Source organism: Stegodyphus dumicola, chromosome X1 (genome assembly GCF_044657685.1).
Source record: "Stegodyphus dumicola isolate Sdum_Otavi_A_Nest chromosome X1, ASM4465768v1".
Lineage (NCBI taxonomy): Eukaryota > Metazoa > Arthropoda > Arachnida > Araneae > Eresidae > Stegodyphus > Stegodyphus dumicola.
In genome coordinates, this window is record NC_140780.1 from 51,490,518 (window position 1) to 51,518,180 (window position 27,663).

General features: G+C 31.8%; 1 protein-coding gene across 1 annotated transcript in view; it reads left to right on the forward strand.

Moving 5' to 3' along the window:
* Positions 1-12,520: 12,520 nt before the first annotated feature.
* LOC118184606 (basic phospholipase A2 Ts-G6D49-like) overlaps positions 12,521-27,663 on the forward strand; it is a 94,656-nt gene continuing 79,513 nt past the window's right edge. The window contains exon 1 of the mRNA XM_085808470.1: positions 12,521-14,141. Coding sequence (XP_085664596.1) covers positions 14,072-14,141 — 70 coding nt within the window. The 5' untranslated portion in view covers positions 12,521-14,071. The remainder of the gene's footprint in view (positions 14,142-27,663) is intronic.

Here is a 27,663-nt window from a genome sequence, read left to right on the forward strand (position 1 = left end):
TGATATGTATAAGTAATGCTATAAGTTAAAATTAAGCCATTTTCATGAAAATGTTAATAAAATTAACAGAACACTTTATGAAATCTTTATATTATGAAGGACTATTGAGCAAATCCTCTTAAACTGCTAGTATGCAGTTAAGTAAATAAAAGTTGGACTTTAATTTATCCTGATTTACATTGTTGATTCTATAAATATGTATCAAATCAACAATATAAATTCAAAAAAACTTTTAACTTCAAAATTCAATGCCTTTAATTATTTCCACTATAATCCCTGAATTTTAATGTCAAAATGTAAAACTCAGGGAGAACTTCATGCTAAATATTTTTTCGATTCTAAAATTCCACCTTGTATGCAGATTGCTAATGCAAATTGAAGAGCATAAATAAAAGTATCATTCACTGTTTACAACATTAAATAAATGTTTTCTTACTTAAAGGGCGACTGAAGAGAGGAACGAGAACTAGTCAACCCATTTTAGATGATGACTTGTTTTTTCTATTATATTTTTGTTCGAACGCAACTACGCAAGTTATTCCGTTTTTTTTTTTTTTTTTATTTATTTATTTTTTTTTTTTTTTTTTTCCACAGTAGAAAATACAAAAACTCAGCTATATCCTCATCGGATATAAGCCATTGATCTTCTCACGGTCAGCTGGCCAACAACTTAAGCACCGAATAGGCAGGCGCACTGCAAGAATGCGGTAATTCTTTACAACTGTGACACATACGTCAAAGAAGCAAACCTTTAGATGATGCAAAGGAAGAGAGTAAGTTTTTAAGCATTTCAGCAGCATGAACGTTTCAGCACTTTCTCTTATCTGTCTCCCACTTTTTTCTTAAATAACGACGTGTCAAGTTTGCCGTATGAAACATTTTTCTATATAAAGGCGTATTGTTACACGGGTATCTTTAGACACAGGACCCTTTGTAGCTATAATCACAATACAGTGCATATATGAACACAGAAAAATATGAATCAGTATACTATTTATGTTACAACTGAGTCTTCGGTCAATATCAGGGAATTAATAATTGCTTTCTAAGGAGTCAACAATTACAGGCAGATTTGCAGCTTCCCGGAATGATGACCCTGCGCAATGAGAAATGAATAATACTTTATGTTAAACAGGTACTTAAATATAACAATATTTGCAAATTTATTTAATTATAAAGTATAATTTTCTAATTTGTGAAGAAGAGGCTTAACCACGAAATCATTGAAATAATCAATAATTTTCTTTAATTTTTTTGCGTTTGTAAAATGCTTGGCTTACATTGGTTTGGACTAGATTATTTTGATTATGGCAAAGCACACAGGAATATCTTTCCGAGAGAAGGTATACGTTATGGAGGACATTCCAAGCAAAACTGGCTCATATTCATATTACACATAAGGAAAACCATGAAAACGCTAATGCAGCCAGTCCGTTGTTCGAATCCTGGTCTTATCTACCCGCCCACTGTTTTACATGCAACATGTAGCTTATGTGCTTTCTCTTAGATACATTTCCACTTTATTAATACCCAATAATACATAATGCTAAATGCAGAAATATATTAAAGCAGAGCTTCTTCCTTTACAAATCGCAAAAAAAAATCATATTGAATAACCTCTAATAACGAAACATTCTTTTTGACTTCGGAACAATTATACTGAATTTACTTGTGTTCAGCTTATGTGAATTTTAACTTTTTCACATACTACTAGAAGCTGAATATAGATAAGATTTGAACTCTGCTTATATAATATGTAAGTGCACTTCTAAGTTATTTAATTGCGCACAAGAGAGCAGTCTGCGTTTATTGTTCGTAACAGATATGATTTTAGTTTGATTTGCTTTCAGCGATTCATTTTTTAAACTAACGTAACAATTAGGCGAAAAGATTTTTCTCGTGAGAACCTAGTGTTTTGGAAATGACTAAATTTGTAAGATGAGTAGAGTGCATTCATAACTTCAACAAGGAATATGACCTATTATAGTTCAGCTTTTAAAGCTTAGCCTGTATCATTGATTTACGTGTATGTTTAAAGAGAATTTGATTCATTGAGAATAAAGAAGGAGCAGTATCTGCTTGATTAGAGTTTGATTGTCCTACCATGGATAACAAACTCCTAGTTAATGCTCAGCATTAGCAGGTTCAAGTCATTTGATGGGATTCTAGAACACGCTGAGAGGGATATAATGATATTTTATTATGATCGTTTATTGAATTGTTATCAAATAATTTCTACTTCTAAAGCCAAGAAGATAAGAAAGGAAATAACATCATTAAGAAACTTTTACTTTATGGACTATAACCGTTTACTCTATTTGGCATCTTTATAGATCCATAGATATCCCGCGTGCGTATTTATGCTCATTGTCTTGATTGCTATTAGGAAGGCGCCCCTTATTAGACTGTTGAAATTATTGCTTTACTTGGCCAACCACTCCAAGTACTTTTATTATCATTTTAAACAACTTTAAGTACTTTTATTGTCCTTTTATTATTTCGCAGTCTCAAATTTGCGAGCTTAAATTATAATTTCAAACCAGAATATCTTAAATTTGTCTGTAATGTTTTTCACAACTACAGATTAGAAGTAAAAGGATGCAGTTGCAAGCAAACTGCCGTTATATATGTAAATTCCTTACTATTAACACTAAGAAATATAATTGTGGAATACTTGCAGGCTTACAAGCATACATTTTGCTTGAAACAATATTATAAATATTGCAAGTGATACATCAATTTGCCAAGAATTACTTTTATGTTTGTCTGCTGAATCTAACTATGTCTGAAAGCAAGTTATTTTTGGCTAATAATTCCTTTAAATCTTTGCAGCTTCTTTTTAATCATACCTATGCATTTGCGAAGGTTGTTTTTCCAAAGCATATCAGTATACAACTTTTTAAAACATTTGTAATACTTTTATGATGTTTTAATCTCTTAACTAAATAGTTTAACCGTTTCCTCTACTTGACTTTTCGGCAACTCCTTAAACAATCGCTTAATAAATTAATAATTGCAATTCAAAATCCATTTGATTTGTCCAATAGAAACCACTAGTCAAAACTTATCTGTCAACTAATAGTTGAACTCATTTCGATATCATTAGTTTATAGAAGAAAAAGTGGCTACCAAACACTGGATAATACTAAAATTAGGCAAAAAAAAAAAAAAAAAAAGCAAATTTAGATTGGTGCTAATTTTAAATAAAGCTCTGTCAATTTGGAGAGTCGTCTGGCATAGGTTGCTTTCCTTCAGAAACGAAACGATATTCTAAGGGCAATAAGCCAACAATCTATAAAAGTAATCAATTTACATTTTAAAAAAACTGTAATGTCTGTAGTACTTTGTAGTTAGAGTAACGGAAGTTTACATTGTCGTCGAAAATATAAAAGAGATCTATTTCACTTCACCAAAGCATCTAATGGGAATACTTTTGTTATTTCTTATAAGAAATTATTTCCTTTGAAAAAACAGTAAAAAGATAAAACAATTATAAAATGTGTCATTTGTGTAAAAAAGTTGTAAGAATAACCCTTTTCGATAAAAGGTGGCGAAGCCTTCCTAAGAAGACCACCCGACCACGGTTATCATCTTCTCTGAAAGGGATCATCTAAAAAAATGACTGTTTGTGATACTTCCGGTATAATTACTTCAATTATGTTCTGAAAAAGTGTGACCAATTTAAGAGGTGATAATCAAAGGAAGGCGGTTGCATGGCAGCGGCCATTGTATGTCACACAAAGTCCAGACAAGTGTGAGGCATTTACCTCAGATGAATATCTAGAAAAGGCGCCAAAAGATACAAAAATTTAAAAAGTCATTAAACAAATTATAATTATTATCTTTCAACTTTGAAACACTTTAAGGAACGTTACGGAGTATAAAAACAACTTTGTGTTGTAAAAATATTCAGCTCAATTAAGAGAGGAATAAGTACCATTACTATAATTGTTGTTTTGAGCTGTATAAATCAAATTTGCCTAGAAATGCTTCCTTCATTAAAAGTTCTCCGTTGTCTGCTTTTAATTTGAACTATAGTTCTTACTTCGCCATAAGAAGCTTTCTAAAATCCATTAGTGTATAAACGGCGACACAATTGCCTACAGTTTGCAAACGCAGCGTAGCGCATAAAGACCCCTTGGAATAGCATTGGGAGACTAAACTAAGACGTTTGAAAATGAAAGTTGCCATATTATAAGTCTTTCGTGTCATTTTTGGGGTAAAAGTTTCGATTGAATGAGGCACATAGTGCGAGGCTTTTGCCTTATTGCGTCCATATTTAATTTGCTCTGATTCTGCAAATTTGGCTCTATTTTCGGTTATTTCTGGAGATATTGCACGCATTGCTGACTGGATTAAAAGAATCAGCACATTAGTCTGTCTCTTTTTTTAATCAAAATTGAAATGTAACTGAATAAGATACGGCATGATTTCTGTTTTCTTGACTTGTTTTTTTGCTTATAATGAAACAATAAAATTGCTGTAGCCACCTTTCCTTTTAAGCTATGGTTCTTTCTTTTATCTCATATGCTACAAATAAACATTCCATAACGGTCGGAAGGTTGCTGGTTAAGCATTCAGAGGAAAACTATGCTTGAACCCTTAGGTTATTTAACTGTCTCTTCACCGAGAATGATGACCAAGGTTCTGCACAGTGGACGATCGATTTCACATCCGCAAGAAAGGAGAAACGTCACCCCAGGTTTGAAGAAACACACATATGCTATCATAATAACAAGTATGGCTAATTATTTAAAGAAACTATTTCAGATTTATAAAGTTAACTTATTTTGCTACTCTGATTTACAAAATGACCTTCACTGAATAAAAGATATCATTAAACATTAGAAACCGTTCTTTGCAATTCGGATACATGAAATTCAAGGTTTAATTTCACCATCTGAATGGAAATACTGTATGCACGCACATACATGGAGAGCAGTAGACTGCGGTAATTCACAAATGTGCATCCCGTTTAGCTAAAGGAAGAATATTTGTCGAGTCATCGAGTTGGTAATCATGCGGTTGTGTAATATAAAATGGAATAATTTTTCGCCAGTTGTACCATAAATGATGGTAACGAAGAATGAATGATGGTAACAATAGAGATGTAATAAGAAGTTATATGTTTTAATTATGGCCGGCTGCTGCGGCAGTATTGGAGGTGGTAAAAGAACTTAGAAAATAAAGATTTGCGTATTAATCGAATGGGATGTGTGTATTTACTAGTGCCGAACTTATTTTGGACTCTCCACAATCCCTGAAATGAAAATTATATGCTATCTATGAAATTAAATTTTGATTATGGTTTTGATGTAATACCACTCATAATGAGAAATTTGTTTTAATTGTAAATTTTGAAATTTTCAGTGACATGAAAAAAATAATTTGTATGGGAAAAAGGGGAAATATAAAACTTTGAAAAATAATACTTAAGATGAATATTTCAGGTGATAGCCCTGATTAGAGATAAACTTCAGCGTTAATTACCTACAATGTAACTGATTAATAACTTAATTACAATCTATTTACGGCTACACTTGCAGTAAAATTGCAATGGCAATCAATGCAGTTGCAGTGTAATTTTAATCAGAAATCGTGCAATTCTATTTAGTTCAATTTCAGTACACTTGTAATTTCATGATTTATAACTACTTTTACGTTATAATTATAAACACAGTATAATTATAACCACGGTTCTTAGTTAAGTAACTATAATTGCCAACCTCAATTACAGTTACATTTGCAAATGCAGTTAGATTATGCAGTTACTTTTCAATTACTATTACAATAGAATTACAGTTAAGTTTAAATATAAATAGGAAGCTAGCTGTATTTATTGAATAGACTAAAAATCCTATTTTCTATGCAGAGACTTGCCTCTGCAATACACTTGCTCCAGCCCCCAAGAAGTTTCTCATTTCTCAAAAAATGAAGGTCTTGTTCGTCCTTTCTAACTCAGCCTGAGAAATCTGCTCAACAGACTAATTTCTTCTCCATTGCGTACTTTTTCTTTCTGATTCTGCAATGAAATAACGCATCCATGTTTCATCACGGGTTAGTATGGCTTCAACCCGTCTTCTTTCCTTGTGTTGGGATATCACAATTGAGAAATTCACCTGGCGTTCATCTGCTAAATTTTAGACGATCTTTAATGCTTTCACACGACCAATACATTAAAGTTCTTTAACAGTGATTTTCTGATCAACTAGAATGAGTGCATCAATAGCATTAGCTTGTTTTTGTACAGAGTGGTGCATTTTCGGTTACTAATTTTGAAAATAATATACTTGACCCTAGAGACGGTAAAACTCCAAATATTTTACATCAGCTTTTTCGCTATGCTTGTCAGTTTACACACAATGCCCTTTAGACATTACTACTGTGCCTTGTGTGCATTTCTACAGTTATCTGTGAACCACTACGTCTGTCAAATTTGTCGACTGAACCACTACGTCTGCCAATCTATCCACTTTTCGAAATCTCGTACCAACAGAATGGGGCCACAGCCCATAAGTGTCGTCTCGGCATGAACACCTTACGGGATTTTTTTCCAAATCGCACTATTTCTCGTATCGGTGACATTTAGTGCCCGCCAAATCCCTCTATCTAAGTATCTCAGATTTCTTCTTGTAAAACACTTGAAAAATATGATGTTTGCAACCAGAGAGTGGGATACAGAAGAAGTGAAGGAAATAATCGGGAAGAAAATTGAGCACATGATCCCCGAATATGCTTGACAGTGTCATGCAAAGTGTCTATAACCATTGTGCAGTGTCATGCAAAGTGTCCGAAACTATTGTAGAATGTCATGCAAAGTATCCGTAACAATTGTGCAGTGTCATGCAAAGTTTTGTGAATTGCATTGCTAAACGAAGTGGTCATTTGACAGATATATCTTTTCAACAATAACCGTGAAGAGTCATTAGGTTATTTTGATGCTGGAGGCGGGAAAAAGTCAGTGCCCTCGCCGGTAAACGAACCCTGGACCTCTCGAATACGTGTTGAGTATGCTTCCAGTTACACCACGAAGGCATTGGGAAAGAAGAGAGAAAATACCTTATAGATGTAATAGATGCACTCAAAGCGCAGTAGCAAAGTTTATGTGGCATTTATGTAAATGGAGGAGTGTAGTGAAAAAGGCAATATAAAATATTTGGAGTTTCATTGTCTCCAAACCGACTATGTTACTTTCAAAACGGTAATCTAAAATGCTCCACCGTGCAGGATGAAGGCATCGGTAGATGAACATTTTAAACTGTTGGTTTTCTTTAAAAGAATTTGTACCAGTCGCAAGCTCTGTAATGCCTAGTCCTAAAAAATATTCAGGCAGAAAGAGGGAAGGAAACGCCCTGTTTGTGAATGGTGACAAATTTGTAAAAAACTAGCTATTCGCTCAAGAAGTCAAAAGATTAATGTGATGAACTTTATAAAACTGCCATTTTGTAGAAATTAATACAGGTGTTATAATATGTGTCCAAGTGTTGCGATGTGAAAAGAAGTAGAAAATCTTACTTCGTGGTGTCATTATTGACGCGTAAGAAACCACTCGATCACACACCGTATACTATATTGACAAAGATACTTTCCTACAAACTAACGTTTAAATGTCGAAAAGGTCTGAGACAGAATGACATTATTGTTAGTCGAAATAGTCAAAAACCTAATCTACGTTACACTGCTGCGAACATCTTGCTCTGGCATGTTGATTACAGCTAACAGAGTTGATAGAAAGAGAAACTAGCTTTAACGTTGACAAAGGAGTTTGTCCATAATCGTGATTACACTGAACTCTTTACAACAACTAAATATTCCTGCTTATATTTGAACGTTTCTCATGCCTAGTAATTTTAATTACACAAAGCACTTGCATTGTAACTTTAATGATAAAATATTTGTGTAATCTAATTACAATTAGAAATTTAGTTGTAATACCATTTTGCCCTTCTACGATCAGAGATAATCCCAGGTAAAAAATGCTCTATTAGAATATGTTACCATTTTTGAAGACTATTTGTGGACAAAGCTGCAAAGTGGATTGCGTTACAATATTTTTAGCCCATCATTTGTGGTTCGAAGGAAATGAGATTTTTTGAATGCATGTATAATAGCGCGAAGACACAAACTTGGCTGTTTAGCCGTGCTTGACTATATCGCATTCTGCCAAAAAACTTAGATCATTTAGGAAGTGTTTTAGGCAAAGTTACAACACTACAAGGTTTGCTCTTGCGTGATGTCACTGACTTCTAATTTGATCAAAAGTAAAAATTAAAATTATTGTTTGAACAAATTTCATTTATTTCCAATACATCCTATTTGACATGACTCTTAAAATGTACTTGATATCATTCACAACATTTACACTAACTCAAATTTCAATTCTGCCGGGAAGTTTTTAAATCAGCCAAATATGAGCAATCGAATACTTTTGATGATTCAGTCTTAGTGGAATTAGTTTGAAAATGTTCAGAATACATCAAGTTAATTGATAAATGTAATTGTAATAAGTAATTATTATCAAGGGCATCTCAGGCTTTTATTATGCGTGATACGTAATCGTAGATGAATTTTGTAAATATAATCATTTAATCGCTTTTTTCCTATCAAACCACAGAATAAATTGCTTTTTTTTAGTTTATTAGTTATTCAATCCATTCTTAATAAACGCATATTTTATAAAAACTTTCCAAATTGTTTTATTAAACAATGTTGTAAAGGTTATGCTGCTTAGAACTTCGAAACTTTGAAAACGCAGTGTTGTAGAGGTTATGCTTCTTAGAACTTCGAAAAAAATCTTTCTGATTACTGACAATCTTGCAAAAGTCTTTCTGATTACTAAAAATGTATTTTTAAACTTATATTATGGTACATTTTCAGGTAAATTTTATCTGAAGATGGTATTTATTTAAAAAGCTATTGCTTGTAAAAGGAGTTCTGGATTTGTTTAAGTATACCAGCAATTGAACTGTAAATTTGAATTACTCATTCGAAAAGGGTTAATTTTAATTATTTTAACTAAGTAAATTTCAATATCAACTTTACCTTACTACTGATATGATATTGTAATGTATTTTGCAGTAATTGATAAAACAGGCAATCTTTTTAGTAGAACAAAAATTTTATTTCTAGTTCACGGAGATAGATAATTTGAAGAAATTCTTTGGTGGCAAAACTTTCATACTTCTACTAGCTGGTAAAAACTTCAGGTGTGGTGTGTGGTGGTGTATTTAATTATGGCAAAGCACACTAGGGCTATCTGCCTAAGGGGAGGGATGCCTTTCGTGGAGGACTTTCTAAGGGAAACTGGCTCGTATACACGTTACACATGGGGAAAACCACGAACACGCCCATGCAGCCAGCCCGTTCGCGGGATTCGAACCTCGGACCGAACTACCAGTGTTCAGCGTCTTTACCGCTCGACCGCTGGTGGGTTCGTAAAAACTTCAGAATTCTAATTTTTAAAACAATATCTCACGTTGCTGAGCAACGGTTACATAATACAAATATGGCGTTGCCACTTCAACAATAATTATATTTATTTATTAAATAACAAGATATTACAATATGTATTCAACAGTAGTTAGAAATAATGAAGATGTTGAGCAGTACACAACGCAATTCTGTTCATGCAACCGACATCTGCTGTCACGAATTTTCTTACTTCCGAGATTTAAAGTTGCTACTATTGTACGAGAACTAATTTTTATCTGGATCGAATTTCATTCTTAAGTTACGCCTTAAAATAAAGAATGAAAAGAGGGAAGGTGATAAATTTATACTTAAATTTAACGACGTGAAGTCCCTTTCATAAGTAGTGAACTAATAGTATGCAGTTGCTCGTCTTCAGTTTTCACCTTGTAGGATCTAGTACGCTTAGCTATCATAAAACGCGACTAGATCTATCTATGTGTGATCCGTGAGAATTCTCGCACAGGCTTGAAGATGAACACAACCAGGGAAGGTTGCAAAAGATCCTTTTTATTCAGCACAAAATATTTTTGGCACGGACTTAAGTGCTTATAAACAAACACCGACCACATGCAGTGATAACTTAAAAGGTAATGTAACACTAATTTCAAGGTAAAGAGTAGTCCGAGACTACACAATTCAATTTAAACTACCAGGTTGACTCAGAAACCTAAATCGATAGGATACTAACTCGACGGCAAGAATGCGTAGCCGCTATTAAGATTAACAGCTGGTAGAAACTAACGAATGTGCGCTCACAATAGCGAAATTACGCTCTATCTAACCTCTTCGCACCAACAGTTTAAACACTCTCGTTCACCCCCCTTCATTTATATCCTGGCGAGGAAACGCGAAAGGAAAAAGAGAATTCAGGAGAGGATCACAAAATACAATAATTATTAGTAAAAATAAACAGAATGCCGCAACCTAACCAATTTTGTTATCCTATATATGAATGTTATCATCACTTTTGTCTGAATGCATCTTGACTACTGTTGAAAATATAACAGAGTAAAGCATTAATTATTCTTTTCATATAAAGGTAGAATTTTTCTTTAAAATATAAAAGCTAAGTACACGTTCTTAAAATACTCTGAAATAGGAAGTTAATACAAGCAACAGATCCCCCCCCCAAATAAAAAGTACTTGAATAAAAAATGTTGATTTTTCTAAATTAGATTTCTTGAGTTTAGAGTGAAAAAAATGGCAAACGTTTAAGAACAAAAATGAAAGAAGCCATTTCCAAATTATTTGTCCAAAATATAATTTAAAAAAAAAAATCATCGTTCCCATGAGGCTTTTTCAGGTTGACAAGTTTGTACGTCAGGCATCTAAAGGCGCATGAAAAATGCCACAATGTAACCCGGTACGGTTACAATTACTTTGAGGTTAACCAGTTATTATAATTTAGATCCTTACTATAATTTACTATTAATCACCAGAAATGTAAATCAGCTAGAGAGAATTTAAGCTGAGGTTTTTGGATTTTAAGACAGATCGTGCTTCTGCCTCTCGAGGCCATGTTACTAGGTTCGCCAACTTTGTTAAGACTGTAATTATTCAGCTTTGCTTTATTACTGACTTTACTACTGATTCAGCTTTGCTTTATTCAGCTTTGCTTTATTACTGAATGCATTGCTTCAGAATTAAAAGAAATATTGTGAGCAAGCGAAATTACATAGTTGTTCAGGGGGGAAATAAATCTTATTTTTAAAAAGTTTCAAGCTAGTTGAAATAAAGTTGAATTTTTCCTTGTTTAATGACTGCTTTAAAAGAACTCTTTATATCGTTTTTAACTTTTTTATTCTAATATTCTGTTTTAGAAAATATTGCTTTCAAAATAAGAATTTGCGAGTTTAGAAAAATACGAAATATTGAACTGTGAGTTAGTTTTGTCCTGAATAATCAGTTGATGAATTAAAGGCCTGGCTCTTGATACGTAATTGCATTATTCTTTTGCTTTGGTTTTACAAAGACAAAATGTTTTTAAAACTGTAAGACAGCTAGAGGAGGCAGAATTACAAGGATTCCTTGGACTTTTATTGCGTGTAGAAATTTGCATTCCTTCTAGAAATCATGATTTTTGGTCAGTTTTCTCCTTTTCTAGAATGTCACTCAATTTTGTATGTGTATATATTTAAAATTTCCTTTTTATTTAAAAAATGGATATGATTACGTATGCAAAAAATGGGCTCAATGGGATTCTTTAGTTCTCTCTAAATTACAAACCGTCACTATATTACAAACCATCACTATATAATATTGTAAATCGTTACTACATAATATTACAAACCGTAACTATATAATATTATTACAAACTGCTACTATGTAACATTACAAACCGTCACTATGTAATATTACAAACCGTCTCTATAATATTACAAAGCGTCACTATATAATAAATATTTCAATGCTTCATAATATTTTACATGCATATTTGCTTCATTTAGTACATGAACGTCCCTGAAAATTTAGCATTTTGAATTATTGTGTTAAAGAAAGGAATTTAAAGCTATTCGCGGAGAACATTAATGTTATTCTACAATCATAAGAGCTATCTGTAAACTATTATGTTTTAAAAAGCATATTTGGAACCTTAAGAGTTCCTGTTACGTTTAAACACACACACACATACACACGAAAAAAAAAAAAGTGTAATTAAGAAATTGTAGTACAATTGCTGTTTAGAATATACACTAAACTCCAGAAATATTTTGTATGATGGCGTTTCCTTAAATTTTCTTTCTGATTGGCTGATCTGATAATAGCAACCAGAAAACACAACTATTACCGCATGTAAAAGAATATGAACAACTTAGCAAAAGGCCTAGTTCATTTCATTGCGTTTGGAATACCCTCAATTATCGTGCCTTTCACGCTGTGTGTTTTTCGTTACTTCATTTTTCTCTGTGATTTTTCCTCATTTAGAAAACCGCTGAGAATGAGTGGGTTACTTTCTAGTAGCGCCGGTAATCAGGTCTTGAAGAACTGGGCATGCGCATTGAGGCGTGTAGTTTAGATTTGGAGCGGAGGCGTGGATTTCTAGTCGCCAGATGAAGTTGAGAAATAGTTCAGGGATGAACACATTTTTTTCTGCCTTTCAATAGAACTATCTTTAGGCGTCGATCAAATCTTTCGCAGTGGTCTTTACTCGAAACTCCCTCAGTCCCTTCACATTTTCATGATCATGGCACCCTTAAAATAGTTACTGCTAATTTATTTATAGTTTTAACATTATAGTATGTTGCTTAAGTTGTGTGGTTTCTGATACTTGTGTTTTTCGGAAGAATTCATTGAAGCTGGAGATGAATTAATGGAGACGTTTTAGAGTTCTAAGATACATAACCTTCAAAGTTAAGAATTAATCTCTTACAAGAGTTAAGTGTTTTTCGTTTGCAAATAAGTTTATTGTTTATGAAATCTCGTTATGAAATTAGAAATTTATTTTCCAGTAACAGTTTTTTAACATATTCCAAGTCTTTCATCATACATGTTTCATTACTAGATAACGTATTCTAAGTGATATTCATGCACATCAGCAGCTAAGTGAAATTTAATATTGAAGTGGCAAGTTAAGCTAAAGGAAACTCCATAGCTGCTATAGCTTGGAGGAGAAGACTATTTACAACTTATAGCTGTTTTGTAATTTTAACGTACTGTAGTAGCAGATCATTGATTATTCATATTCTAATATGAGCTATCACAGATCTAATTATTTATTATTTTTCCCTCAAACCTGCAATCTAAGCTTTATTCCATCTCCATTTCATTATAAACAACATAAATGATGCTTAGTGTTCAAGAGTTCGAAAGTGTGACAAAGGATTTAACAGAGTCAATTTTTTATTTTCCTGGTTTTCAGATTATTTAAGGCTTATAATTTTGAGAAATTTCATTGTAAATTTGCGTGATCTAGTTTCTAGTTGAATTGTTTCGACGGAGACTGTCCAAGCATTAGCGAGCAAAACTGAGTGAGAACACTAAGTATTAACGGATTTCTGGAGGACTTCTATGCTGTGATGCTTCGATCGAGACAATTGCCAACGGATACTTCTTGCTTAAGCATATCATTACTGCTAAAATAAGTATATCTTTAAGATGTAGCGAAGAAAGAAATGTGTATTTGTGTGATCATACATAATATTCAATTACTAATTACCATATCTCTTGTTAGATTAATAGAGATATATTATTTGTTGGGAATACAGAATTGTTTAGAGCTACAGAAATCAATGCTTTATTCTGCTGCAGTTATTTATATTAGACTGATTTCAAATGATTTGCATAAATACTTATTTTACTTTGTGAAACTTACCGAAGAACCGGGATTATTTGTTAACCCCAATTAGTGCTGTTTCGTAGAAAGATCTGTGGAAAGTGTTCCATTTTTTAAAGCAGTGAAAAAGACATTATCTCCACTTCATTGCAATGGGATGAAGAACATAACCCGTTAGTTTATTCTGAATTTCAACAAGAAATTTCTGTATGCTTTTTAAATTATGATAAAGTAATTAAGTAAAATGTTATGATATGAAAACCAAGAGAAAGCGCAAAAGAAAAATACCATCTACTTGAGAGTATATGGGATGCTTGTATTTGCGGGATGATCAAAGGACTATGGAGAAAAAAGGAAACTCTCTTGATAAACTTCGGAATTTTCTGCTATATTATAGGTAAGTGAAACTTCAGTTGTAGTTCAAATAATTAAGAATATTAAATATTATGCTGTAGACATGTAAACACCTAGTCAAACTTTAGAAAATTTCTCTTTTTTAGATGGTTTTACTTCTTAGATGAGAGAAAGGTTTATGTAATTTAAATTAAAAATTAACTTATATACATTTTAATTCTTCTACTTTTCTTTCTTTTATTATATTAGCGAGTCATAAGTTCTGTCACCTCTTGAAAGTATTTTATTTGTATTTTAGAACAAACACAGATTCAAAAAGTTAATTATTATGCTATTAAAAGTCAAGTCTGGAATTTATGTTAAACTTTATTGGTCAAAACATGTTCTGGATTTATATTTACTTCATTTTAAATTGAAATCATTCATTATATAATCGGTACTGAGTTATAAATTTATACTATTTCCCTGAAAGAATAACTCACGTTTTCATAACATTATATCTTTTGAATTTATGATTTTCGATTAAATAATATAATACATTAATGGTTTTGTAGTAAAAGAAAAGATTTGCTTGCAAGTGGCTTTTCGTTATTTTATTCGCTCATAATTTAAAAACAAAAACAAGATTTCTCTCAGCAATTCTGGACGAAGGCATTTTAGCTTAAGAAAGAAGCTGTCACATGTTTCATAGCAAATACCAGAGTAACATAATAACTTTAATACATAAGCATTCAAAAACTGCGATTAGTTGTCGAAATCGTTTAGTCAGGAGCATCACTTATGAAATTGTAAAATAAAGTTAATACTGATTTTAAAATAAGCCATTGCTTTGAATAACATTCTACTTTTATTTTTATTAATTCTACCGCTGCCTACAAATACATTAAGGTGCTGCTTATCGTATTAAGATTCTGATTTTTATATAAAAGAAAGATTTATGGAACTGAATTAACAATTAACTTGCATGCGCTTTTAATTTTAGGAAACAGACTGTGCTTTCCGACGTTCACAGTTAATAGAAATTTCAAAGATCTAATGGTTTTAGAACTACTTATAGTTTATTATTACAGTCAAGCTAATGTTATTTAGTATTTAATAATTTATTTCAGTACACACATATTCATATATATATATGCTAAAATATTTAGTAAAGGATACGCGATTAATGCAGTGAAGTTACCTTTATTAGAAGATATAAGAAGAGACACTCTAGCAGTTAAGTGATTGCACAGATATAACTTCTTTATATAAAATATTTTAGTAATTTCATAAAAAAATAATAATAATCAAAATAAAGAAAAGTTTTTTTCTCAAGAAACGATCGATAAAAATAGGCCTACGAAACTTTGAAGGAAAATCTAAAAATATGAATTCTCTGCCTATAGTCGTTCGGCTGGAACATGTAATACTTAAAAATATATGTATCACTAAATTCAATTTTTGCTTCCTCTATCAAAAACAAAAACCGTCTCCAAGCCGGGATAGTGATTAGTGACACAAACTGCAGAGCAAAACTGGCAGCATGTCACATTTCCTAACAGAACATGGACCGTACTAAGCCTATCTGCATAGGTTTGGTCTATCCAACACAGACATCTGCGACTGTGGGAAAGTGGGCAGTCCAGACCACTATTACTTTGAATGCCGCTTGACGGCGAAGTACCATCTAAAAAAACCAGCACCCATGTTTCGCGCAGCGTGGTGGAATAATATTCAAAATAACAATACTGCTCAATCGAAACTACATACTATCACTACCTACTGCGCTGCAAAAACGCAGTAACCTGGAACAATTCTCATCACAGTCATTCCCCAAATAGCTAAATTACTGTTTCAGCTCCTGTAATATAAGTATTTAATTTATATATATATATATTATTTATCTTTTTTTACATATATGTAGTTATTTAACTCTTTTGTTATAAAAATCTTTGTTCCATCGAATCAACTTCTTGACATATACAAATATTTGTACTCATCCGGTGTAATACATTACTCATACAGTTATCTAACTTTCGTAATTAAGTGTTAAGTGTTCATTCCAGTATAGTAAATATGCCAACCTAACACAATGAAATACCAATAACAATGTTGCGTAATGTCTATATATTTCTGTAGTGTAAAAAATATTTCTTCCACATTGATTGTCATCACTTAAATTTATCACATTTGACTTATTTATACACCAAATGTAGTATTCATTTAATGCACCGCCAAATGCATATATGTGTATACATACAATATAATTTCACTTATATATAGTATTGATTTATGTTAAAAGAGTGTTCATATGTAATATTGGGCTATTCAAAATATCTTGTAACAAAAGAAAATAATATGTACTGAACAACAGGCCTTGTATGCCAATGTAACTGATTTCCGCATAAATGACGTTCAATTCCGTACGGCAAGAACTGGGATGGATGTCATCTTCGCGGTGTATAGTGATTAGCGACGCTGACTGCCGTACCGAAGAGTCCGGCTCGAATCCCGGAGAAGGCATGGATGTTTGTAAATGTATAATGTCCATGCGGCATGAGGGCAGTCTAAATATGTGGCGAGTCAAAAGTCCTCTCAAGGGGTTGTGGTAGGGGAAGAGAGGGTAGGAGACCTACCAAACCCTCCCCCACCGAGGATGCTCTCTATCAAAATTGGGGACGGAACTGAGAAAAGTAGTATTGTCACCTGTATCATCGTAGCACCTTCTTAACGACAGGCGCGATCTTGCACTCCTTGCCACGATGTATTTCGTGTGCTTGTTCTGATGTTTCACTGTCCGACAAGTGAGATAAGTCACAACAACAACAAATAGATCCTCAGAGAATTTAACTTCTGAATGATCGGTGAAATTTCTGAAATTCCTTGTTAATATTAGGCTGTAAGATTATGTCAAATTTTAAATCCATTACACATGAAATCAAAAGAATTTCCTTTTTTCCCCCCTTCAAACTATGAAATGTTTATACAATTCATATTTTGAAATATGAAATGTTTCTAACAATCATACTTTTCTACTCGTTCTTTTCTGTAAATATTCAGAAGTATTCCCAGAATTGCCTTATAATCCTTGCTCCAGTTTCAAATTGTCAAATCACTGATATTTCTACAACATTTCTACAACTTAATTCCACCTGGTTCGGGTGCGATCAGCGTAGTGCCTAAGGGCGGAGCACGTAATAAGCAAAAAAACCTTTTGATACATAAACCACATTTTAAACTTTGTGCGACAGTGTAAAACTTGTCAACACTCGAATACTAAAAACAAGGTGTTTTCCAAGGAACACTGATAACATAATGCGTTAGATGATTCGGGGGGCGGGACTTCTTAAAAGTTCCTTATATTTAATACTCTGATCAGGTGAAATTGCATGTAATCATCAAGTAGTTGTCATTTGTTTTCGTATTTCTATAGTATCAGGTTTCTTTTACATCATCTTATGCAGTAAACTAATTTATTATCCTTATTAACATGTATTTATTACCAAGCCTCTTGCGATTGGAGCTGAAATGAATGCTTTTTATGCATGCATTACATTAGCACAAAGGCTATTTCCAATACTGTGAACAACATGAATTTAAGAATCAGCTGATCTCTTTACATATCTCATGCATAATCTTACAAACAAAATGCTAATAGACAGCCACCGTATTACTGAAGTATTATTTCGGTTGTTATTAGCCCTGCTATTCCAGATTAAAATAAACATAATATTGCGAAACCATTACCATGAAATAACTAAAACTGAAATACAGTTTTAGTAGATATTGATATCTTAAAAAGTTTAAACTTTCAAAGCAGAGATATCTATTTAATCGTCGCTTCCTTGGCCAAATTGCGAAATATTTTAATTTTCAATAACATATTCCTTTGTATTTTAAAGCCTTTGTTGCATTTATTCATTCAAACCAAAATTTAATTATCCTCTTAATAATTGTCATGTAAGTGTCATTGTATTTATGGTGCCTTTAAAATGGTAATTCATTTCTTACTACTGCTGCAATTGTACTGAATTTATGTGGAAGGTTATTTTAATATTTAAAGAACTGTAGTGAATTCTTGAGGAAGTCTACAAAATAGCTGCAACTGAAGAAAAGAATGGAAAGGTGTGGAAGCCGTTATTAATCAGACTTTTATTCTTTATTTATTCCTCTATTATGGCTAGGGCAATTTAATGATCTGGTTTGCGACTCCAGAATTTAATACATATTTGTTTGCTTGTTTAGACGATTATGACAAATCACATGGGTGTTACTTGCCTTCTAAACTGAATGATTATTGACAATTTACTAATTACAATACTCATCTCATATTCGCTAATTATGCTTCTAATGCTGTAAGGTACAGTTAACATCAAAAACTGTATTATTTATGTAATCTTGTGTTTATTTAATGAGACAGAGAAAGAACGTAGGGAGAAAGAAAAGTTCAATGACTTCCATACATTTTATTTGTTATATATTTATATTATTAATTAAGAACAACAATGGGTTTTTATTCTGCAAACTTATTTCTAACACATTCTCAGGGATACATTTTTTCAATAATGCAACAAAGATTAGGTCATATTATATGTATCCAGATTAAACAACTTTGATTTTCTTCATATCGAGGAAAGTTTTCAAAGAAAAAATTTTAACTGCACTCTCAAAACTTCATACAATAGTCTAACATTTCAAAGATGAATTTAACATTAAAATATCAAGATGTTTTTAAAAATTATTGCTAAAAAATTGCTGTTTGATCTTTGTATTAAAATTCCAGTTTAATTTATTATATAGTTTTGAACTACGTAGGTATGATAGACCTACTAATTTGAGAATTATTTCAAGAAATTCAAGGTAGAGAATATAAAATAATATATTTAAAATAAAATATCCAGAATAGCAATTCCAGAGTTTTAGAACCTCATTCTGTGTGACTTAGTTTAAGGTGAACTGAAAAACATTGCAGTTTTACATTAAATGATTATCAAAACTAACTGTAAGCTGATAATATTAGATCATGATTTATTATTATTAAGTAGTCCACATTTTGAACTTTAAAGGGCTTTATTATTAGAAAGGTATTAAAATAGCATATAAATAACCATACTTAATGAAATATTCTAAATTTTCAAACTTCTAAACTTACACGTGCTTTTTCGCTGTTCTTATTTTGATAAGGGTATAAATATGCATCAGATGAATGCACATTTTATAAATAGCTTGAAATTTTCCTTCATTTCAGTTCTACATATACGTTCTACGAATTCTTTTTATCCCTTCGTAATTCAGAGTTTTTCCCACTTCTCAATATTTGTTTCTGAACTCATTTTTGACCTTTCCAAATTTATTCTGTCTATAATAGCTTTGACTTATTTTTGCTCCATTTACCCTTATTTTAAAATACAAAGTAAAATTTGTAGAATTAAGAAATTTTACAAAATTTCTGATTTAAAAGCTATTTACATCAGCACCCACTCTAAAATGTTAACGGTTTAGAGCAATTCTGATGAGGTATGGTACAGATAAGAAGAAAAAAACTTGACTAGCAAAAGACATAGGCAATAAAATGCAATCTGAAAGCTTCAGATTATATTAAACGCCTCAGAAAGTTTGCCATTAAAAATTAATTTTTTTTAAATTTAGAAACGTAAAATATCGTAAAATTTAAGAGTAATAAATAGTCATTTCCGGATTACATAACATATGGCATTAGAACGGATCTTTTTAGTTTCAAAAAGCTAAAAATTCTCAGAAAAATTGTAAATTGCATATATTATAAAATAAGCGTGTTTAAAATTGTATCAATAATATACACAATAATAGAATCGATATTAAAATTAATATATATTTAAATTATTAGGAAGTGCGTCTGTTACTTTTGTTGGAGTTCTGAGTTCCTGTTATCCAAGGTTACTGTATTACAAGGTTTGCTCTTGCGTGACATCACTGACTCCTAAAAATCTGATCAAAAGCAATTACTCCTTTTGTGGCTTCTTTTCAACCACACCTGTAATTATGTGATGTCAGCGTTAGGAATATTCTAAATTTGTTTGTCTACTGACTTGCTGAGCTGCAAGTGATTGCGTCAGCGAGATAAATGCTTATTTGAGCAAGCAAAAATATCAAATGGAGGGATTTTTGCGCCGCATTTGACATCATAAAGCATCAAATTTTCTGATCTTAGCTTTGGTATCAGACTACAACCGATTTTCCTTGTTATTCTGTTACTGGATGACCTTTCCCATCGGAAACTTATTCCAGAGCAGAGAAGGCAAATACGAGCAGAGAAGGCCAATATGGGAAGAAAATGTAAAAGAAAAAAATTAGGGTTACAGCAGGGGTAAAATCTGAATACGGATTAAGAATACATGTCCAAAAGGTTAGGAGGAACTTGCAGTCTATAAAAAGGAATAGCCGCCAGAAGAATAAAGAATATAAAGAATATAAAGACATTCCTCAGCAAAGGATTGAAATTTTTGACAGAACGAGTAGAAGCAGAAACGCTATCAAATTTCTGCACAGCATTGCCGATAGCAAAGAAAAAGCATGTTCGCTTCGAAATTATGAAAGATTAATATTGACGAGGATACAAATGATGATAATAGCTCACAAAACACAAGTGTTAAATGTGTAAAAGAGAAGATTACGACCGATTCTTGGAAGAAGAAAGATAAGAAGAAAATAAGGCAGCAATAAAGAAACCAACAACTGAGGTGAGAATTGCTGAAATCAAAGACCAAAATCAGCAGGAAGATAAGTCAGATTCAGCCATGACAGACTATGGCATAAGAAATAAGATAATAATAAATAAGAAATAAGATTAATAAGAATTTAATTTTTTTAATAATTTAATAAGAATTTTATTTTTTAATAATTTAATAAGAATATATTTTTATTAACGTATTAATTAAATCGTTATTATTTCTTTTAAATTTATACCTTTACTGTAAACTTATTTTAAAATATGAATTGTCAGCAATGCTACTGTCATAATGTTTAAGTCTAGTCTTTGAATCATTTGAGATTCAGGTCAAGAGAAAGTAGAAGCCATTTTGTGATGATGATACCATCGCTCTCCAGTTCTTTGTACAGAGAATAGCTTATTATCAAGTAGATAATGTAAGAGAGTCGGGGCTTTTATTTAATTCCAAATTTTGCCGTATACGTACTCTTACGTGTTCTTAAGCATGTGTATTGCTATTCCCATCGTATTTCAATAAAATCTTAGTCAAAAATACATTTTTATCATTGCTAAAATTTGAACAGCAAAAATAGTCTTTAGGAACTTTAGATTAATTGCTTTAGAATTTTTCCATGAATGCGAATTTATTTGCCATTTGTTACTTTAACTAGCTTTTTAATAGCTGCTACTTTAATTTTGTCAGAGATTTTTAATCTTAGTTCAAAACGATAAAAAAAATTCCATTCCTTTTAAATACTACTCGCTCACTTTAATTGGCATCACATGCGAGATTCAAACTTAATTTACTCATTTGTATTTAACATATATTTATTGATTATATCAGACTTCAGATTTATGGAATTAAAAACTGCTCCCATTTGTCGAAATTTTCTTTACGCCAATTTTACTGAATCAGTTCTTACATAATAAAGCATGTTTTTTTTTTTTTTTTTTTTTTTACTTCGCGGAATTCAAAACGTCTCAGCGTTGTAATTAAAGTAATCGATTACATAATCTGTGGCACATTCTTTAAATAGATTCTGCGCAGTTTGCTTCGCGGACTGTTTACAGATGTTTAACTGACGGCAAAGTTAGTAGCATTTTAATCCAGATAAACTTTGCTTTCCACCATTGTATTTAAATGACTTTCCCTTCAGGTCACTCATGCATTAATGCACGAAAAAGAAACTAAATAAGAGTTACTAAAAAAGCAGGCGCATTTCATTTAGGCAGGAAAAATTTCTTTTCGCCCTGTAATCGCCAAGTTCTTAACCTCAATCGGCTTGCGTTTATTAATGGTCAAGGGCAAAAAACCATAAGTTTCTTACGATTCTACAAAAAAAAAAAAGAAAAAATAGTAATAAAATGTTATGTTTAAAAAACTACTTTTATTGTGCACCTAACCTCCATAATTACTCTGTTTTGCTTCCATAACATTTTTGTTTTAAGGTCTCCTCTCGCAAGATCCGGTCTGTTTCACGTGTCGTCATACGTTCCGAGTGTTAACTCCACCATGGATTTGGGCTAAATTGGGGATCCACAAGTGAATGTTGCTTACCGTCTTGTTTAGAACTTCGTTACATGACCTCGATTTCTCGAATGTTTTACTGCATCTTTCTTCCTAATTTTGAAGAAAATCTTTCCACTGAAACCAGAAAATTGACATACAGAATTTATTTTTGTTCATTCATTTTTTTTATAAACTCGATGACATTGAGAACTCTCTCTTTCTGTTGAAGTTTCTCGCTCTTTTCTTCTTTTTTCGTTGTTATGTTTACTGTCAACTGAAGAATTTATTCTAGTTAAAAAAAGAAAAAAAAACTCTCACTGTTACTTTCACTATTACATTAAAATCATTTGTATAATTTACACCATTTCACAAAAAGTTTATGGGTAAGTGCAAAAAAGTATAATAAGTACCTAAATCTGTAACTTTATAAAAGTAAATACAGCTTTAGTAGAAATCTATATGCTGTGTACTATGTTTTGGAATCTATAATCCGTATGCTAATACAGGCGTCGGCAACCGTTTTGGTTGTGGGTCAAAATCAACCACAATGTGTGCATTAAGACTTTTCAGGTCAGTGGTATATTCATTATAGAACAGTCGTTATTGATCTATAATAAGATAAATTTTATTGATAAAATTATTACAATATACTTTAAACTTTAAAGCTAAAAATTAAAATCATTATTATAAAAACAACTGTATTTAACACTGTTAACTGTATTTGTAATGGTAATTTGTAGCTAAACGGTATCTGTACAATTAGCTGTATTTTTCTCTTCGATATCAACACCTCGATGATAAGGAACTTGTGACTTCGAGTCTGGCTTATAGTTAGTCGTCTTAAGACGAATACAGGCATTTGAATTTTCGGTAATTAAGCTGCTCCTCTTCTTACTTAAAATAAATTTCATGCTTGAAAATATTTGCTCGCATTTATAAGTTGAAGTTAATGTGGACAAAATGGCAAAGCCAGGTTTCTGGAATTATGGATTATGGATCGGAGTGGTCAAACTTATCGATTTCTCCTTCAACTAATGTTACGATTTTTATTTTTTTAAATAAAAATGTGTATTCATTATTGCAACTTTGTAATCAAATAAAAATATTATTGTTATTATTTATTATTTTTTATGTATTCTTTAAATGCTCGTTTCGTGTTTATGTTTTATAATTTATTTTTATGTATTATACTTTATTTTCGAAACTCAAGTGGGTCACTTGAAATTATGAAATGGGTCATTCGGTGAACGGTGGATTATAGGCCTGTGCTAATATCTATATGCTATTTGATATATATATATATATATATATATATATATATATATGTATAATCTGTATTCTGAAAAGTGGCGCCAATCATTTTTTTCTAATGCAATTTGGGCTAATCTTTAGAATATGCTAACAGGTAGTTTGGCGACATTTTGGTAAGGCGATAAAGGTTACTAGCTAGGACTTTAGCAATAATCTGAGAAGTACACAGTTCGAATCACAGATTATTTTGTCTCAGAGAAATGAGAGAAAAATGAGACATGTAATGTGACATTTTCCGGAAAATTCCGATCGTTATTTTAGCTAATAAGCACTTAGAAACAATTTCGCAGCTAAACTGCAGAATCGCCCACTTATTTGTTTGGCGCTTTTTACAAGAGTAAGAAGAACTGGATTTTTGTGAATTTTCTTTGACTTTTTAAGTGAAAATAGGTCGATGTGTACATAGATAAAGTCAAGAGTGTGCGCAATGCCATTTTTGTGCAATTCTGGGATGTTTTTTTAAGTGAAAATAGGTCGATGTGTACATGGATATCGCGTATGTGCAATTCTTAAAAACGCGGCAAGCAGTTTGCGATTCTGCACTTTCTCCAATTTCGAACCTAATCTTCGTCATGATTAAGCACTTTTGTTCCATAAAAGTTCTAGTATAAGCAATTCGGCTAGCAGATTGTTGGAAAAAAATTTTGAGTTAAAAAATAAATAAATAAAATAAAAAAAACATGCTCTTACTTCGTGAAAACAAAATGGCGTCCAAAACAAAACTAGCAGGTTGCTGTAGCAGGGTTGGTCGCCAAAAATTCGGCAAGTTACCATAATGTAAATATTCACCGCAATTTGATACGGAAATTCGATTCTCGTCATTAATAATCATTAGAAAAGCGTTTCAAAAAGTTAACGATCGTATACCCTGTTTCAGTTATTCCTGGATTAAGTAGCTAAATTAATTTTTTTAAATTTAGAGAAATCAATGGTTAGTGGTTTTTAAGTTACTAAATATCTGCCAAGCAAGAACGGATCCTAACTTGGCGTGCTATGGCTGCCTAAACATACGATCTTCTGTCTTTTCACAAGCAGTATGCACGATTTGTATAGCTTGGATATTTGAATTTGCGCATATTACGTAACATATCAGTTAAACTTTACAGTATTTTTCGCATGTTACATGAATACCGTATTATCCGTAATGTTTGCTATTATTCGTGTAGTAATACGTAATCGTGGTTACTTATTTTAGCAACTATGGTACGTCTTCAGACGTACTACTACCCACGGACAGGATACGATTACTACATCTCTCTACAATGAATTGATTAATAACTTCATTGCATGGCTTGTTATTAACTTCGATTTCAATAAGAGGCTATATATGTTCAAAAATTTATTATCTTTTAAGACATGACTTATTATTATTATTATTATTGTTGTTGTTTTGTTGTTAGCATTTATCACAACTCATATACCTTTGGACAGGTAGAATAAATATTAAACAAAAACCAACTTTCGATAGGTGGTTTGTTTCAGAAAGTATTTTACTCCGTCTCTCTCGTTATCAAAAGTTCCATTAGTTCCCTCTTCTTAAAAAAGAAAATCCAACGTCAATATTTATCTGATACTGGAATATGCCTGAATGTGTTTAAACTTGAGACCGATTATTATCGGCCAGGAGGGATGCCGCACACTCGCTCATTACATTATTGGGGTGTGCCTTTTGCATAGAAGTTAATACGAGAATCATAAAATTTTGCAGATTCCAGGATATAAAGAAGATATCCTTATTCCCATCCAAATATTGTGAAGAGTCTGAGCTGGATTCAACCTTCTTTATTTTTTTTCGATAATAACTAAAAGCATACAGCTGGAGTATCATTAAAAGTACTCTCAGGTAATAAAACCCCACACAAAAATTAGACGAGAAAGATACATTTTAATAAAAGGAGTGATAAAAAGTGCAGTTGAAGCTAACTGTGAAGAAATCAACAATGAATGAGATGCAAGTAGTTTCCTCTGCAGAACAAATGCCTCAAACTGTGCTACATTTATTACATACAAATAAACTTCATGTTTTGCAATTATTTAGCAATAAAATGCCGTTTATGCTTTCTGTAAGATGATTCCAGTTACGAATGTTGAACGCTTCCACGCCTATCTTAGATCAGTGGTCGGATTGCATTTACCCACTGTTAACCTCAAGTATCTTCCACTGTTATGATTTGATTTGATTCACTAACTAATTTGGCTTCTGGTATCTTATCGGATGCCCATTTAACAGATCTTTTTCTCCCTTTAGATAATTTTTTTCGCGCGCACACACACACACTTATGTAATTTTAAATTCCCAAGCCTTCATAATTCTTTACTTCTGATTCCTCGGGATAAATAGTAAACTGAATTAAATTCATTAACTCGAATTTGAATACTTTTATTTTCAAATCGAAGTATATTGGTAACTAATTACGCGAAATAACAAAGTTTCACTTTTTCTTGTCTCACGAATCAACGATAGGTGAATCTAATGACATTCTTGAGGCTGTCTTCTAACGACATTCAAATAAGTAATCGGAATTTTTTGTTACGCAAGACATTTCTATTACACATATTTAAAATTTACATAATTATGATGATCACGATAAAAATTCCACACCAAGAAAGTGCGTACAAAAGCCAGCAAATCTACAAGCTGCGATACCGACAGAACATTTTTCACAAAATGCGAAATAAAGATCCACTTGGTTAGAAGCCAGCACGGGTGAAACAGCACGAGTAAATGTTGACGACAAAATACACACTTTGCCATCTCATAATTTTGATGATTTAAAAAATATAAAATTTGTAATTTCCATCAGTTTAATGCTTTTAGTTTTTAATCATAAATTAAATTTGGTATATGGATCTCTAAACAAATTTTGTATCTTGGCTGAAATATTTTATCATGCAGACATATGTTATGTAAACATTAAATACAGTTATATATCATACAGTTTCTAATCATATATGACATAAAATGTTGAATAATAACAGTAGATAAAATTGCAAAGAATAAAATTTTGCTATAGTGTGCGGCAGTGAAACATTTGCATATCTTAATTTTTACGTCAATAGCATGAATACGTTTAAGGATGACGTACTTTATTTCAGGTTACAGCAAAACTAGATATTAATATTTCACTAGACTGAATATACTAGTATTATATTCAAGTATACTTTCGGTCCCATACAAAACATGTAATAAATATCACAATACTGAAATAAGACTAAATTGATTGCTTTGTATCAAACAAATATTAATTGATATATTTTAGGAATTTTACATTAAAATTCGTTTGTTTTTAGGCAACGCATTAAAGGCAGAATCTAATGCATACAAATATTGCAGAGGTTCTTAATGTAAAACATTACAAATACCGTTTAGTTGTTACTATAATAGTGGAAGTGTTTATATAACTTCAGATAATGCATTTTCTCTATATCTGAAGTTCTGTATATCTCGGGAAGCGTCGTTTATATTTATATAATGTACTTGAAAACCATGAAAACTTCATATGACCAATATGTCCATCTGGCAAGGGGGACTAGTATAAAAACAGTGTTTTGATCCGCTAAACAGCAAAGAAAGATTTTTAAATACGTATTTCCTTAACTATAATAAATGAAGAATTGAATTATATTTTTATAGAACTTGCTGTCTGAGTATTTTTACAGGCTGGTTTCACGTCTTTATTATTCATCTCAGATAACCACTCATCAACTAGTACGAACTAAGTTAGTTTCCAGGTAACACAATTAAATGTTACGAATATTTCCTACTTCAGAACACTCTCTTTGTGAAAGACTTTTCAAAAGCTTTTGATTTCTGTTGTACATGAAGAAAACTTCGTGCAACTGATTGGTTTTGCTAAAAACAGAATCAGCAGCGATCAGATCAAAATCATTTCTTCATTTATTATAGTTAAGAAATTATGTATTTAAAAATTTTCCAATGTTGCTTGGCGGACGAAACCACTAAAAGCTTGCGGTTTATACACTAATCTCCTTGCCCACCTGGACATACTCATTGTATGAAGATTTGATGGTTTTCCAGTACATGATATAAATAAAAACGACGCTTCCAGAGATAGA